This window comes from Heloderma suspectum, chromosome 3, assembly GCF_057233095.1.
Source record: "Heloderma suspectum isolate Gila_16-S chromosome 3, 16-S_ref, whole genome shotgun sequence".
NCBI lineage: Eukaryota > Metazoa > Chordata > Lepidosauria > Squamata > Helodermatidae > Heloderma > Heloderma suspectum.
In genome coordinates, this window is record NC_139460.1 from 5,428,595 (window position 1) to 5,444,668 (window position 16,074).

The window sequence follows — 16,074 nt, forward strand, 5'->3', positions numbered from 1 at the left end:
CAAGGGTAACCCCACGTAGAGCGCATTACAGTAGTCTAAACGAGAGGAGACCAGGGCATGTACTACCGATGGGAGCAGATGGTCGGGAAGGAAGGGGCACAGCCGCTGTATCAGATGGAGTTGATACAGCGCTGTCCGGCTCACAGCTGACACCTGAGCCTCCATGGACAGCTGGGAGTCCAAAATGACCCCCAGGCTGCGAACCTGGTCTTTCAAGGGTAGCCGTACCCCATTCAACACCAGGTCAACATCCCCCAGCCTCCTCTTGTCTCCCACCAAAAGTACCTCGGTCTTGTCAGGGTTCAGCTTCAGCCTATTCCTCCCCATCCAGCCACTCACCGTCTCCAGACATTTGGACAGGGATTCTACGGCCAACCTTGGTGAAGATTTGAACGAGAGGTAGAGCTGCGTGTCATCCGCATATTGATGACACTGCACCCCAAACCTCCTGATGATAGCCCCCAGCGGCTTCACATAGATGTTAAATAGCATCGGGGAGAGGATGGAACCCTGTGGCACCCCACAAGTGAGTGGCCACAGGTCTGAAACCTCCTCTCCCAGTGCTACCCTCTGGTACCTGCCGGAGAGGAAGGACCGGAACCACCGCAATACGGTGTCCCCAATGCCCAACCCCTCCAGGCGGTCCAGGAGGATACCGTGGTCAACGGTATCGAAAGCCTCTGAGAGGTCGAGGAGAACAAGGAAGGAGCATTCACCCCTATCTAGAGCCCTCCTCATATCATCTACCAAGGCGACCAAGGCCGTTTCTGTCCCATGCCCAGGCCTGAAGCCCGACTGAAATGGGTCTGGATAATCAGTTTCTTCCAAGTGTGCCTTCAACTGCACCGCCACCACCCGCTCAATCACCTTGCCCAAAAATGGCAGATTCTAGATATAGATATAGATTCTAGACATCTATATATCAAGCTTTTGTGTGTGTGTGCCTTACACAATATTTTTTGCTCATTTTTGGTATCCAAAAAGGAAATGCTGATTTAAAGCCCTATCACTTGGGCCAAAAAAGTTATTTGGCTAACGAACAGGCGAGAGACTGTATTGCTCCATGTCAAAAGTCTACTGAAAGTTTTGGCTTATCAATTAACAAGCAAAAAATATATAGCTTTATTTTGACAGATTTTCTTGAACAAAGCTAATTTTACCTGTGCCTGGCACAAAAGCCACTGGACCTAACTGCCTGAAATTTGGCAGGTTCAATCACCTCCATGGCGTCTACCGGGTCTCCGTATCTCGTGAATTTCTCATACAAACTAAAAAAGTTAATAGCCGTTTCTGTTTTCCAGTGCAAGTTAATGAGAAAACGTAAAAAAAAAGGCAATTAGGACCGCTCAAAAAAGATTCGGGGCCCATGCCCAGGCGAGCCAAGTAGAACAACGCCCATGGACGTGGGTTAGCACGCCTAATAAAGGCAAGCCGGTGATTTCCTAAACTCCAGGACACCGTTTCCTCCTGCGTCAGAACTTCAGACGTAGCCGCCCTTGGAGGCGTTACGTTCAAGGCAGCAGTATTCCATGGGGCGGGGGGCAGAGGAGATGGACAAAGCCTGCTCCCTTTTTCCTCCTCTCCCCGATGTTCTTGCACCGAGGAATCCGCCGCATGGTGAGTGATGCAGGGGATGCCCGGGGTGTGTGTGTGTGTGTGTGTGTGTGTGTGTGTCGGGGGGGAGTTCCCAGAATAATTCGCCCCCTCTTTGATGGAAATGGATCTCCCCCCTTGCCCTGAATGTGAAAGGATAAGGTAGAAAAATGGGGGGGGGGTCTAAGACTAAAGCCCCCGAGCCGCCGAAGGGTCATGTGCACCGCCGAGCCCGCCCCCTTCGTGATGCTCCCCCCTCCCCTCCCCTCCCCTCCCCTGTCTCTGCTGAGCCGCTTTGCACAAGTTCGCTGCTCCGCCTTCGCCGCGCCCATCCACGGAACAAGAGAGGTCTGCAGGGCGGGGAGCTGCAGGCAAGGGCATGGAGCAGAAGCTGGGTCGGAACCAGCTCTTTATTAAAAAAACAAACAAAAAAAATGCCCCAAACAATGTCACGTGTCAGAGACAACCATATTTCGAGGCCTGAAACCCTTTCCATGTATTATTATTATTAGGTAAAGGTGTCCCCAACCAGTCGTGTCCGACTCTAGGGTGCGGTGCTCAACCCCGTTTCTAAGCCGAAGAGCCAGCGCTGTCCGAAGACGCTTCCGTGGCCATGCGGAAAAGGCGTGGAACAGGAATTTCCAGGTGAGAGAAATCAACCAAATTCTTCAGTTACACATTACTAGATGGGAGTGATGCAATAAGCCATAAACAAACACCATCACTCATTATTAGAATTAAAAGCACTTATTAGAATTATTAGAAGTAAAAGCAATTATTAGAATTAAAAATAATTAAAAGATTTCCAATAATATACCAGAACAGAATATACCACAACAGCTCAGCAATTACTGAAGCATTTAACTCTTTGCCCTACCAGATAACATTTAATATTGTTAAATTCAGTTTGTCTGTTGTTAAACCAGCCGAAGTTGTATTCCATGATCAAAAGACCAGCCAGTAATGACATTGTGCAATGTCACAAATCGTGCTTGCTTACAACTTACTCTCCGGGCACCCACACTTTCCCTACATCTTTCAGGCCCAAATCCACATGTGGAGGATGGAGTGTCTGGGACCAGCAAAGCTGCCCCATGTTGTCCTGGTCCTGCCTTGTCTTATGAAGCATCTGAGCTTCATATCTGTATTGCTAGAGGAATCCTCCTGTGAGTTGACCAGGCCAGTTTGTTGCTTACATCAGTAGCTGGCAGGATGGGTTAAACGGTGAGACGGAGTCCTCTTCAAGCAGTAAAGCTAGATGCTTCATCAAGCAATATAGGACTAGGACAACATGGGGCATCTTTGCTGACTAAGGAAAAGTGTGGGTGCATGGAGGATAAGTTGTAAGCAAGCCCAGTTTGCGACACTGCACATAATCACGAGGCAGGTCAGTTAAGGCATTAGCCTTCGCTTTCAGTTTCCTGGCTTTGTAGAGCAGGTGCCAACATGAGATAGCCTGAACTTTGGTCTTAAACTGGCAGGGTTTTTTTTTTTATCATTGACTTTCCCTGGATTTTGAAAAGCAAATGTATAAATACAGTGTTGGCAATCCTACCTTCTCCCCTTTGTATTTGAATCTGCTTTCTTGCAAGTTTACCTATATGATAAATTGGACTATGAATGCTTAACTAATGGTCATCATGATTTCATTTCAAGGATTCTAAAATCTCAAGGAGAATTTCCACAGATAGAGGAGTCTGTCCTCTGCAAAGAGTCACCCTCCACATATAGAAAACAGTGAGAACAGTGAGGGAGGAGGTGGAGCTGGCAAGCTCATCCTCATTTCCCTTCCTCATGTGCAGAGCTCACACATGATGAGAATGATTTAATAGGGCTAGATTCTCAAAGCAATTTCAATGAGCAAACATAGAGTGTGAACGCATATTCAGTGTAACATATGAATAAAGTGTGAGACACAATCCTTGCATGTCCTTTCCCCACCACACAGAAGGTAAGAGCAAGGATCGGGGCCCTTGTGCTGCATTTCGGCTTTCACAAAGGTGGTGTGAGGCCCTGATCCTTCTGCTCCTCGTATCTGTGCATTCCATTCCCACCCCTCCCAAATGATCTGAGGATCAAACTTCATGTTACCTTAAAGATGTAGCTGGCTTTGCAGCATTCCAGGCCCTTTTCCTAAATACAGACTATTGTCTAGAATGGGTACTGGTTTCTGTGGCAGTTTGGGGGCTTACTCCATCACTCCAGTCCAGTTGTGTGGCTGGTAAATTTGGTTGATTTCGCTCACTTGGTCGTTGCTATTCTGGGCCATTTTCCAGAATATGGACTATTGCCTGGAACGGGTATTGGAACGTGGTTTATGTGGAAGTTTCGTAGCTCATTGCATCCCTCCCATTCAGTCATGTGTTGGTGAATTTGGTTGGCTTGGATTGCTTGGAAGTGGCTGTTCCAGGCCATTTCTCTAGAATATGAACTACTGCCTGAATGGGCACCAAAATGTGCTTTCTGTGGAATTTTTGTGGCTTATTCCATCCCTCCCGTGCAGTTATGTGCGACTGGGGAATTGGGTTAATTTAGCTCACTTGGAAGTTGCCGTTCTAAGCAATTTTCCAGAATATGGACTATTTCCTGCAACAGGTATCGGAACATGGTTTCTGTTGAGGATTTGTGGCTTATTGCAACACCACCACAGTACATCTCTCATCCTAGGTTTCATAGATGGTGCCACCCAAATGTGTTGGACTACAACTCCCATCATTCCAGCCAGCATGATAGGAGTTGTAGTCCAACATATCTGGAGGTCGCCAAGTTGGGGAAGGCATCCCAAAGTCTCCCAAATCCTCATTGATTTTGCCTAGCTCACTCCAGTACATAGCTCTGTTAAAAATATCACACACACACTCCCCCCTCTACACATCACATTTGAAACTGGATTAGGAGGAGGCGATGTGCTCTAATTTGATTGAGAGTAAGCAGGTTTAGTGAGCAAGCTTTGGAATAACACAGGACTCTTAGGTCCAACAATGCGCCATGTCTCAAGCTGGCTCATTTCAGACAAACTATCATTAACATGGTTTCTTGGTTCAGGTGCAAAGACAAACCATGGCTAAGCAGAAGCTAAACCTCTCAGATTCCTTCTGTGGCCTCCCCTGAGTAAGAGAGGAGAGGGAGAAGCACACTAGCCTGAGGCTTGTTCCACCTTGTTCATCCAGTGCTATACTATGGTTTAGTGTGACATCTGAATGCATCCAGTGTCAGCCAAAAGCATTTTTTACCAGCTTGGGCTGCTTCTCTACGTAGAGAAAAGCTGAGCTAGCCACAGTGACACATGCCTTGGTTACATCCAGATTAGATTACTGTAATGCACTGTATGTGGGGCTGCCCTTAAAGACAATTTGGAAACCGCAGCTGGTACAGAATGCAGCAGCTAGAATGCTTGTGGGAACGAGGCATTCGGTGCATCAGCCTGCTCAAGCGTTAAGATCAGCGTTGGAGGCCCTGGTGGGTCTCCATTAGGCTGGTGAGTTCTAGGAATAGGGCTTTCTCAGTGGTGGCCCCACACCTTTGGAACTCCCTCCCCAGGGAGATAGGTATGGCCTCATCACAGCTGTTATTTAAAAAGCAACAACCTGAAGACACATTCATTCTAGTCTGCATTTGGTACTTAAAAATAATTTGCTGGTGCTACCTCTGTGTGTGTCGTGCGTATGTGTGCGCGTGTGCTTAATTCTGTGTTCATGTTTTTTAAAATATTGTAAGGTACCTTGTGAAGGCAGCATGTCTGGAAGGTGGGCTAAAAATAATTTAAAGAAATGACAGAACTGCGTCATACAGGTGAGTCTGGGTTATAGATCATTATTGTTTTCTCATTCCCCTGATGTCCCCCGTCTTTTCCTCTCCTTCTCAGAATATTCCTGAACTCCCAGAAAACATGTCTGAGTCTCCAGTCAGCTCTGGGAAAGTAACTCTCTTCCACCAGGAAGCACCAGGAGGCCTCACCTACCGCATCCCAGCCTTGCTGTACCTGCCCTCCGAGTCCACTTTCCTGGCGTTTGCAGAGAAGCGCTTCTCGTTCAGGGATGAACACGCTGAGTTTCTGGTGATGAGACGGGGACTGAAAGACGGAATGTCTGTCCAGGTAACATCAAGAGCATGCAGTCTGTGCGCTTGGCTTTCACTTTCTTTATTTTAGTTTATTATTATTTTTATTTATTTATTGCATTTATACCCCACCTTTTTTCCTCTTGCAAGGAACCCAAGGCGGCTTACATTATCCTCCTCCTCTCCATTTTTATTTGTTATTACATTTATATCCTGCCTTGTTTCCTCTTGCAAGGAACCCAAGGCTGCTTACATGGCCCTTTTCCTCTCCATTTTTATTTTCCCAACAACCCTGTGAGGTAGACTAGGCTGAGAGTCAGTGACTGGCCCAAAGTCACCCAGTGAGCTTCATGGCCGAGTGGGGACTGGAACCTGGATTTCCAGTCGAACACTCTGGCCGCTACACCACACTGGCTCTTGGTTTTGTTTTTAAAGATTGTCCATTCTACCTTATCTGCAACATTTGATAACAACAAATCTGACAACAGAGGTATGGCTACGTCCTTCTCATGTCCCCGGGGGTGAGGAGATCCAAAGATTTGGGGTGCTTCTGGATGGAGAGCTCCTAGCACAACCAGTGAGAAGGCATCGTGCAGCTATCCCATCTTTTCTTTCTTAATGGATTAACTGTGGTCAGAGAAAAGATGAAAGAAGTGGTGGAAAACATGAGGGAGCTGTGAGTCGAATACAGCAATGTCTGGACCCACCATAAATTTCCATGACTGAGCTATGGTGCCATAAAAGCCTCATCTGGAAGCATCCTTGGCTTTCCTTTGGCTGTGAGAGCTCTGACAATTTATGGCAGCGTTCCCAACCTGGCCCGCTCCAGATGTGTTGGACGGCTAGCTGGGAATGATGGGAGTTGCAGTCCAACACATCTGGAGCAGGCCAGGCTGGGGAAGGCTGATTTATGACATCCTTGAAATTTTGTTTCATTTACAAATGTGTAAGCAGAGCATCATGGAAGCAAATGGGCACTCCAGTAAGCAGATGGAAAAAACCCTGACTTCTCAGGAAATTTCCAAAAGGCGTCCGTTTCCACCCCTTCAAGGTGAAGTTCCTGCTAAGGTGTCTCGGCTCTCTCTCCTCTCCTCCTCTCCCCAAATTCAAGCAATCAAAATGCTCCTCTGCCCCTTCCCACCAGCTGCAGAGCACCGGATCCGCTAACGGTCGTGGCTGTTGCATCCCAGTGGCAGTGGCTCCCTTGCACATGTAGATGTCGTGCCCGAAGGACGTTCCTAACGTGTGAACCTGTTTGGACGCAGCTTGGGCCCAAGCCAGAGACGCTTCTGTTTGTTAAATGTGCGCTTCCTTGTTTGGCTATAAAGCGGGGGAGAGGCACAGGGCTGTTTAAATCATTAGAATCATAGAATAGTAGGGCTGGAAGGGACGTACAAGGCCATCGAGTCCAACCCCCTGCTCAAGGCAGGAGTCCAAGTCAGAGCATCCCTGACAGGTGGCTGTCCAGCCTCATCTTGAACACCTCCAGTGTGGGAGAGCCCACCACCTCCCTAGGGAATTGGTTCCATGGTCGTGTTGCTGTAACAGTCAGGAAGTTTTTCCTGGTGTTCAGCCGGAATCTGGCTTCCTGTCACTTGAGCCCATTGTTCCGTGTCCTGCACTCTGGGATGCTCAAGGAGAGATCCTGGCCTTCCTCTCTGTGACAACCTTCAAGTACTTGAAGAGCGCTATCAGATCTCCCCTCAGTCTTCTCTTCTCCAGGCTAAATATGCCCAGTTCTTTCAGTCTCTCCTCATAGGGCTTTGTTTCCAGTCCCCTGATCATCTTCGTTGCCCTCCTCTGAACCCGCTCCTCCAGTTTGTTTGCATACTTCTGAAAGTGCGATGCCCAGAATTGGACACAGTACTCCAGATGAGGCCTAACCAGTGCTGAGTAGAGGGGAACTAGTATTTTCCAGGATTTGGAAGCTATGCTTCTATGAATGCAGCCCAAAAGAGCATTTGCCTTTTTTGCAGCCACATCGCATTGTTCGCTCATCTTCAGCTTGTGATCGACAACAATTCCAAGATCCTTCTCGCTTGTAGTGTTGTTGAGCCACATATCCCCCATCTTGTAACTGGGCATTTGGTTTCTTTTTCCTAGGTGCAGAACTTGGCATTTATCCCTATTACATTTTATTCTGTTGTTTTCAGCTTAGTGCTCCACTTTGGATTTTGTTTCTGTCTTCCAGGATATTACCCAATTTTGTGACATCAGCAAATTTGATAAGCATTCTCTGCACCTCCTCATCCAAGTCATTAATAAAAATGTTGAGGAGCACTGGGCCCAGGACTGAGCCCTGCGCTACCCCGCTTGTTACCTCTCCCCGGGTTGAGAATATCACATTGATAAGCACTCTTTGAGTCCAATTCTGTAGCCAACTGTGGATCCACCTGATAGTTGTTTCATCTAGCCGACTTTCAGCTAGTTTGCTAATCATGGGGCCTTTGTCGAAAGCTTTGCTGAAGTCAAGGTATATTATGTCCATAGTATTCCCACAGTCCACAAGGGCGGTTACCTGATCCAAAAATGAGATCAGTCTGGCAGGATTTGTTCTTGACAAATCCATGTTGGCTTCGAGTAATCACTTCATTGTCTTCAAGGTGCTTATAGATGGATTGCTTTATAATCTGCTCCAGATTTATAATCTGCTTTATAATAATCTGCTTTATAATCTGCACGTATCTGAAGAAAGCCTTTTTGTTGCTTTTAGCATCCCTTGCTAACTTCAGCTCGTTCTCAGCTTTAGCTTTCCTGACGCCATCCCCGCAGTTCTGTGCTACCTGCCTCTACTCTTCCTTTGTAGCTTGGCCTTCCTTCCACTTTCTTTTTTTTCCCCCTAATACTTTTTATTCTACTTCTATCTTTATAAATGAACCAAAGAACACCAACAACATAATAATATTCTACAGTTTCAAACATTACAGTATTCTTAAGAGGACCACTCAATAATGAAATAAGGGGGCGGGGGGAGAGAGGAAGAAAGGAGATAATATAAAAAGGGGAGAGAAGAGCAAAGGGGAAGGAAACAAAAAAGAAAGAAAGAAGAAAAACCGCAAAAAGAGAGGAAAACAAAGCAAAATATAAACAGAAGTTTACATAACAAACTTAAATTTAAACTACATTACACATAAATTTCAAATATCACTCTACTTAAAGATTATACCAATCTTACAGGTCAATACAGCATAAATCATCAATTTCAGTATTGTGTCTTCAGGCTTATAACAAAGAAGCAAGCTTAGAATTAATTTCCATTGGCCATATCATGCCTTTTAGCTACTATATATTGATAAAGTTTAAGAACAACCAGCGAAAAATATTTACTAATCCTAGTATAATATTGATATTGATAATAATAATTAAAAAGAAAAGAGATTATAAAGACTAAAAAAATAACAAAAAATAAAACAATCACTAATAATTTTTTACTATATATTTTAGGTAGTATCATTTCTAAATATATAAATGAGTGGGCACATTTCTGTACACCCTCACACGGTAGATTTAAATACAGTCTATCATATCCATTTTAAGAGAAGAAGGGGGGGGGAAAGGAAAAGGATGAAAGAAAAAGAACGGATATTCATAATCAGCTATCTCTGGCCTTACAGACTAAACATAGCCAATTGACAAAACATGTTTGTAAATTCCAGTTCATGGAGCTGGAGCAGAAGTCTCGCATGTTTTTCTGATTAGCCATGCATCCGCCATTTCGTGTTTTTGAAACTTCTTCATCTGAGCTTCAGAGAAAATGCAAAATGTAGCAGGATATTTTAAATGATATTGTAGATTCATTTGTTTTGCCAGATTTCTCGCCTTGGTAAATAGCCTTCTTTTATCAACAACTTCTTTGGTGTAATCCGGAAATAACATAATTCTATCTTGTTTTGATCCCCAAAAAAGATTTTCCCCCTGTCTTGCCAAATGCAGGATATGATTTTTTGTGGAGACTCTTGCAAATTGAACTATAATCGTTTAGTCAGTCCCTTTAGCATTTGGCACACGGAATGTATGCTCAGTGTCAAGTATGTAAACAGATGACAAAGGAAGTATCTCATGCAGGAGCTTATCTACAAAAGTAAACAAATTTATATCAGTAGATAAATCTTTGATACCAGTAATGCGCACATTTGCTCTGTGTGTGAAAGCCTCCAATTGCAAGATTCTTTCAGAAAAATTATTATGAAAAGCTTTTGAGACGATCTCCTGCGCTACCACTCGATCTTGCAGCTTGTTAACCTTCACCTCCATTTTTTGCCAAGAGTTGTTAATTAAATCCACAGCCCCTTGCAGGGTGATGATGGAATTTTGGATTAAATCCAGCCTCTTAGCCTGTTCAGCAGATTGCAAAGACCAAGCTTTTATCAGAGCAAGTAACTCCTCTATATTTTCATCGCTTCTCAAAGCCTTTGCAAAGGGAGGTGTGGGAGGGGTTGACGGCACTTTTCTCCTCCTTGGTGTTGTCATCCTTCTTTTTAAACAAATCTTGTAGTTCCTCGACTATTGCTGGTATTCCATAGTCCATAAATACTACATTGGGGCACATCAGCCCTGGTTTACCTCCTAATTAGATAGGAGTTTTCAAAACAACTTTGAGCGGTGATTAAACTCTGGCAGACTTGCCTCGTAGTCCAGCCTCTCTGCTGTGTTGCAAAAAGAGCTGTTTTTCCAAGACTTCATCCAGAATGCTGCTCATACTTCTCCCTTTCATTCCAGGGGAAGATAAAAAGCTTTTTCAACCTTTTAAAAGCTGTTTGAGATAGCGTCCCGCAGAGACTCCGCAGAATGCCACCAGGGTGACATTGGCTCCGACCAGAAGTCCTTCCTTCCACTTTCTATATGTGTCCTTTTTTTGTTTCCAGATAATCTCTAAGCTTTTTGTGAAGCCACATTGGCTTCTTTTGTTGTCTTCCATCTTTTTTTTCTTGTTGGAATTGTTTGTAATTATGCCTTGAGAATTTCCTTTTTTTAAAACTCCCACCCATCTTGGACACCTTTTCTCACTAGAGTTGCTTGCCATGAGACCTATCGTTGTTCTGAGCTTATTAAAATTGGCTTTCCTAAAATCCAGGGTACGTGTTTGGCTACACTCAGCTTCTGCTTCCTTTAGAACCAAGGACTCAAGTATAACATGGTCACTTTCCCCCAGAATTCCCATAACTGCTACTTTATCCACTCAGTCATCTCTGTTGATTAGGCTCAAGTAAGCATAGCTGATCCTCTAGTTCCCTCCTCTACTTTCTGTAGGAGGAAGTAATCTGCCACACAAGTCAGGAATTTCTTGGAGGGGCCATGTTTTGCAGCACATGTCTCCCAACAAATATCGGGGAAATTGAAGTCCCTCATTACTACTACATCATGCGTCCTTGAAACATTGGCAGTTTGCTTTTCAAAAGTTTCATCCTCGTCTTCTCCTTGATTGGGTGGCCGGTAGTAGACTCCGACCACCAGGTTCCTTTTATTCTTTGCTCCATTTATTGTAACCCAGATGCTCTCGATGGGGCTCCCAAGCTCATCCCCTGTATTTCTGTGCAGAGATATGTATTTTTAACATATAGTGTGACTCCACCTACCTTTTTGTTCCCTCTGGTTTTTTTGAACAAGTTATATCCTTCAATTGCTGTATTTCAGTCTTGGGAGTTATCCCACCAAGTTTCAGTTATACCTATGAAGTCATAATTTCCCTCCTGTATAAAGAGTTCAGGTTCATTCTGTTTGTTTCCCATACTCTGTGCATTAGTATATAGACATCGAAGACCATGTGCTTTGTAGTCTGGCTTTCTTCCTACATTTTTTGGAAGACTATTGGGCGCTATTAGAGCTGTTCTCTCCGTTCTGATGCATGAACCTTCATCCATTGTTACTCCCAACTTTACATCTCCCTCCCCTGTAGGATTCAGTTTCAAGCCCTTCAGTTTCAAGCCCTCCTGATGAAGTTCTTCATGCTGTGGCCAAACACATTCTTCCCAGCCCTTGTGAGGTGCAACCCATCCCTTGCCAACAGTCCATCTTCCAGGAAGTATAGCCCGTGGTCCCAGAATCCAAATCTCTCGCGTTGGCACCACCTTCATGGCCAATCATTCACCCGGAGTATTTTTCTTTCGCTTTCCCTCCATTAAATGGAGAGTAGGAGGGTTTGGAGCAAAACGTGACCCTTTCCCACACTCCCAACACTCCACCATGTTAACGTTTTTCTCCCAGCCAGGGTCTGATATTGGAAGTGGGCTGGTTGGGTAAGAAAATCTTCAAGCAGCAAAGTGTATGGGGTGGTGGGGGGGGTGATGTTCCCAGCTCTCATATGCACTGTTTAGTGATAGAAGTAGATGTCCTTATTCCTGCTTCATAGCCAAACCAGTGAATGCATGCTTAACAGACATGTGTATGTCTAGTTTGGCCATTAACAGTTTTTGTATATTTTTTTATCCTGTATGCTTCCTTGAGAGGGTTCTACCCTTAAAGGGGGCCTAAACATCATTTCAAATAAATAAATCTGAATACAGGGCAGCCACTAATCTAGAATGATCTTTCCAAATTTAAAAGGGGAGATATAACACAATTTGATATTTGTGTGTGTGTTGGGGGGGAATTATTGATTTATTTAGAATACTTCTACACTGCTTAATATATTAACATCCCTACATTCTTCACATTAAAAATACAACACACCAGTCTAAAAATAATCTATAAATAATTAAAAACATTACCATAAAATTATAATTAAACAGGCTAGTAACAGAATCCATTACAAGGCAGGAAAAGCCTGTGTGAGTAAGTACATTTTCAAGAGGCGTTTAAACCTCGCCACCGTTTCTGCCTTTCGAAAAACACATGGGAGAGTGTTCCAAAGGGAGGAAGTAGTGCCAGCTGGGATGCTTCTGGGAAGAATTTTGCTGGCAAGAAAAATTCTGGAATTGTGATTCGGGATGATGTTTCTTGTGACGCATCCCTGTGGCCATGTTCTCCAAGGGGAAGGCTGTACTGGGTTTCTTGTTCCGTAGTTGGGAGCCATGTTAGCTAAGCAAATCTAATTTGAGTTTCAATGTGTAGCGTCGATGTGCCTTGGATTGTATAGTGACAAAAGCCTCTTGGTTACCTATTTCAATCCATCACTCTGTCTGCTCTAGTGGGGTCCTCCGGAGTCTCTGGCGACGGCCGTCCTGCCCAGCCACCGCACCATGAACCCCTGCCCGGTGTACGACCGCAAGAGTGGCAGAGCTTTCCTCTTCTTCATCTGTGTGCAGACTGGCATTACGGAGGGGCACCAGATCAGGACAGGGAGGAACGCCGCTAGGCTGTGCTACGTCTGTAGCCAAGATGGCGGCCGCACGTGGAGCCAGACGACGGACCTGACCAAGCAAGTGATCGGAGACGACTTGAAGAACTGGGCCACCTTTGCTGTGGGGCCAGGCCACGGGGTGCAGTTGAGCTCCGGGCGCCTGGTGGTTCCGGCGTACGCCTACTACATCCACAAGCATTCCTCCAGTCAAACACCCGTCACCTGGACCCACCCTCATTGCTTCACTTTCTACAGCGATGACAGTGGGCAAAGCTGGTCCCAGAGTCAGCTGTTAATGACCTTACGGACATTGGAGTGCCAAGTGGCTGAGCTGACTTGCCCAGATGAAACCCGAGTGTTATACTACAATGCCCGCAGTCTTGACAGATGCCGGGCCGAGGCCATCAGCATGGCCAATGGAAGCCATCTTGAGGAACCCTGCCTATGCAAGGAGTTGTGTGAGCCGCCACATGGTTGCCACGGAAGTGTGGTGAGCTTTGCCCCGTTGCTGGAGCCTTTGGAGCGGGACCAAAAGGAAGATGCGAGTGAATCAACCCTTCCGCTGGGCATGGATCCCTCATCAACTTCTTCCAAGAGCGTCAAGTCATGGCTGATTTTCTCCCATCCCACACATGCACAGAAACGCGTGGATCTGGGCATCTACCTGAATACCTCCCCACTGGAGAAGGGCTACTGGAAACTCCCCTGGGTGCTGCATAAAGGACCCTGTGGCTACTCAGACCTGGCCGTATGCGAGGATGGGGAGTCCCTGACTTTTGGCTGCTTATTCGAGTGTGGGGTGTCCTGCGAGTGTGAGGAGATTGCCTTTCGACTGTTCACCGATGTTGAACTCCTGAGGAACGTGAGGCAAGCCTGCTCTTGTACCACTCCTCCCTCAGAAATGCAGCTGCCCGAAACTAAGCTCAAGGATATGTAGACAGAAATTGAGAAGCCATTCGTTTTCCTCTCTTGCCCATCTCTGCCATGACTTGGAAATGTGGTTTTAGAAAATGGCTGCTGCCTCTAGGTGAAAACAAACAGGTCCTCCTCTGTATCTCGTGACAGAACATGCTGTATTGATCTGGGCTTCTGATTCTGTCAGAGCCCAGTCAAATTAGATTATTTTGACTACCAAGATGAAACAGAGTCACTTGTGCAAAAAAGATAATTTATCGACAGGAAATGGATACAGAATATGCAAAGAAAGCTCACATTTCCCCTCAGCCAATGCATAGCTGAATTGTCTGTCTGGGCCTCCCAAAGACAGACAGGAAATCATTCCTCTAAGACCATCAAAAGTTCTCTAAGCTGACAGCATGCATTGCTCCTTGGAGCGAGACCAAAGCACAAAGCCTGCAGACTTACTTTTATAGGTGTCTCTTTCCAGCTCAGGAGTTGACAGGATAGCACACAGAAACTACGTTCTTCCCAGAAAGGGGGGGGGGGGGGCTAGGCTTGCTTCTCACGGGAAAGGAAACCTATCTCTGCTGAAGCAGAGTGAGGTCAAAACAGCTTCAAGGTAAAAGCCACAGATTGCAGGCCTGTGTGAAAGAGCTTCTCAATTAACTATTAAACTGCGGGTTAAGCCAAATTACACAGGTCTCCTTAGTAGCATGTAGTACCTCTGTGAAGTCCACTTTTTTCATAGAATTATAGAATAGTAGGGTTGGAAGGGGCCTACAAGACCATCGAGTCCAACCCCCTGCTCAGTGCAGCAGTCCAAGTCAGAGCATCCCTGACAGGTGGCTGTCCAGCCTCATCTTTTGCTCACTAACCAACTCACCACATACGCTAAAGGGAAGTCTCATTGCCTCCAGTTCAAGATTTAGTTTTGTTGTGGTTTTTACCTCAGGATTTGTAGCCACTGTCTGTCGGCATGTTCCTGTGGATCACATAACAGGCTTGGCTTTCATGCAGTACCTGAAGTGGGAGAAAAGAGGAAATAGGGCAGCTACAGATCCCACTGGAAACACAGCGGGGAAGGCATCCCACCCCATTTCAATTATGCTTTTCATATCCTGGGGCCCAAAATAGTGAGAACTGTTTGTACTCTGCATTAGCTTATCCAGACCTTTTACTTCCATTTTTTTTAAAAGGAAACATTCTTAAAGCTCAAACACAGATGGGCAAATGCTTGGTGAGATCTTAGGTAGGGTTATTTTCCTCTTCTTCTCCTTCCATTCCCCATAAGTATTATCCTGCTGCATGTTTCCTGCACCCCACTCATTCCCTATTCCCTGGGGAAATTCTGGCCATCTGAAAAAAACATTCCTGAAAGGTTTTTTTTCCTGACAAGAGCTGCTGTGCCTTTATCATAGTAGCTCTCCAGATGTTTTGGCCTACAACTCCCATCAGCCCTAGCCAGCATAGCTAATGATGATGAATCATGGGAGTTGTAGGCCAAAACATCTGGAGACTCATAAGTTGCCCATCCTGCCTGACAGGGAGAAACTCAACAGATGCCATTTTCCATACTATATCCCCACATAGGGGTATGTTCTTACTCTCACACAATAGTACTTCTCAGTGTGAAATCAGGCTTTAGGGGCTTGTGGGATCTGTCTTTAAATTGGGGAACTAATTTTTTTTTGGAGTGCATGTCACCAGACCTTATGGAATTGGTTTGCTCATTCAACATATTCCCTCTAAATACCTCACGACCTGGATTAGGCAGCAGACAGCACAGGGTTTCTCAGGATCTCCACAACAGACCTTGTCCCTGTGTTTTGCCAAAACTGAAAAGCCCTTTCATGCGTGTCTGGCAAATGGGCCTCTGAGGGGTAGATTTGGTGTAGATCTTTTAAATGGTGCAGATCTTTATGGACCACCCAGACAGCTTTGGCTATTGGGCAGTATAGAAAAGTGTAATAAATACATTCATTAAATGATTTTAAGTGAACTGTTTTGCCAGCATGGTTTTTCCACCCCTATCAACATTGGCTTCCAGATGTGTAAAAGTCTGTTCTGAAATATAAACACAACCAAACTGGAAGTATCACAAAATCACAACCAAAATTGAAATACCTGCAGCTGTGACAATGCTGCCCTAGTTCTCCACCACAGCTTTTAGTCCCTTTTGAATGGAGGGAGTGACTGCGTAGGGTTTGGACCCCTGTTCATGTGCCTTTTAAAAGAATGAACTG

The 16,074-nt window shown here is 45.3% G+C and overlaps 1 protein-coding gene across 3 annotated transcripts; it reads left to right on the plus strand.

Moving 5' to 3' along the window:
• Positions 1-1,412: 1,412 nt before the first annotated feature.
• Positions 1,413-15,830, plus strand: LOC146349274 (sialidase-3-like). Of its 3 annotated transcripts, none has more exons than XM_084842339.1 (4): positions 1,413-1,617; positions 2,106-4,188; positions 5,459-5,689; positions 12,780-15,830. In XM_084842339.1, the coding sequence occupies exons 2-4, from the start codon at positions 4,168-4,170 to the stop codon at positions 13,866-13,868; spliced, it is 1,341 nt and encodes a 446-aa protein (XP_084698465.1). In that variant the 5' UTR covers positions 1,413-1,617; positions 2,106-4,167; the 3' UTR covers positions 13,869-15,830. The 3 variants fall into 3 exon arrangements, with proteins under 3 accessions (XP_084698465.1, XP_084698464.1, XP_084698466.1); XM_084842340.1 differs by having other exon boundaries at positions 1,415-1,617; positions 2,106-2,238; XM_084842338.1 differs by lacking the exon at positions 2,106-4,188.
• The last annotated feature ends 244 nt before the right edge of the window (positions 15,831-16,074 follow it).

Excerpts from the sequence above, each read along its gene's own strand:
- LOC146349274 (XM_084842338.1), top strand. The coding sequence starts at position 1,588 with ATGTTCTTGCACCGAGGAATCCGCCGCATG. Across the intron at positions 1,618-5,458 it reads ACCGAGGAATCCGCCGCATG|AATATTCCTGAACTCCCAGA; the intron begins GTGAGTGATGCA and ends TCTCCTTCTCAG. Across the intron at positions 5,690-12,779 it reads AAGACGGAATGTCTGTCCAG|TGGGGTCCTCCGGAGTCTCT; the intron begins GTAACATCAAGA and ends TGTCTGCTCTAG.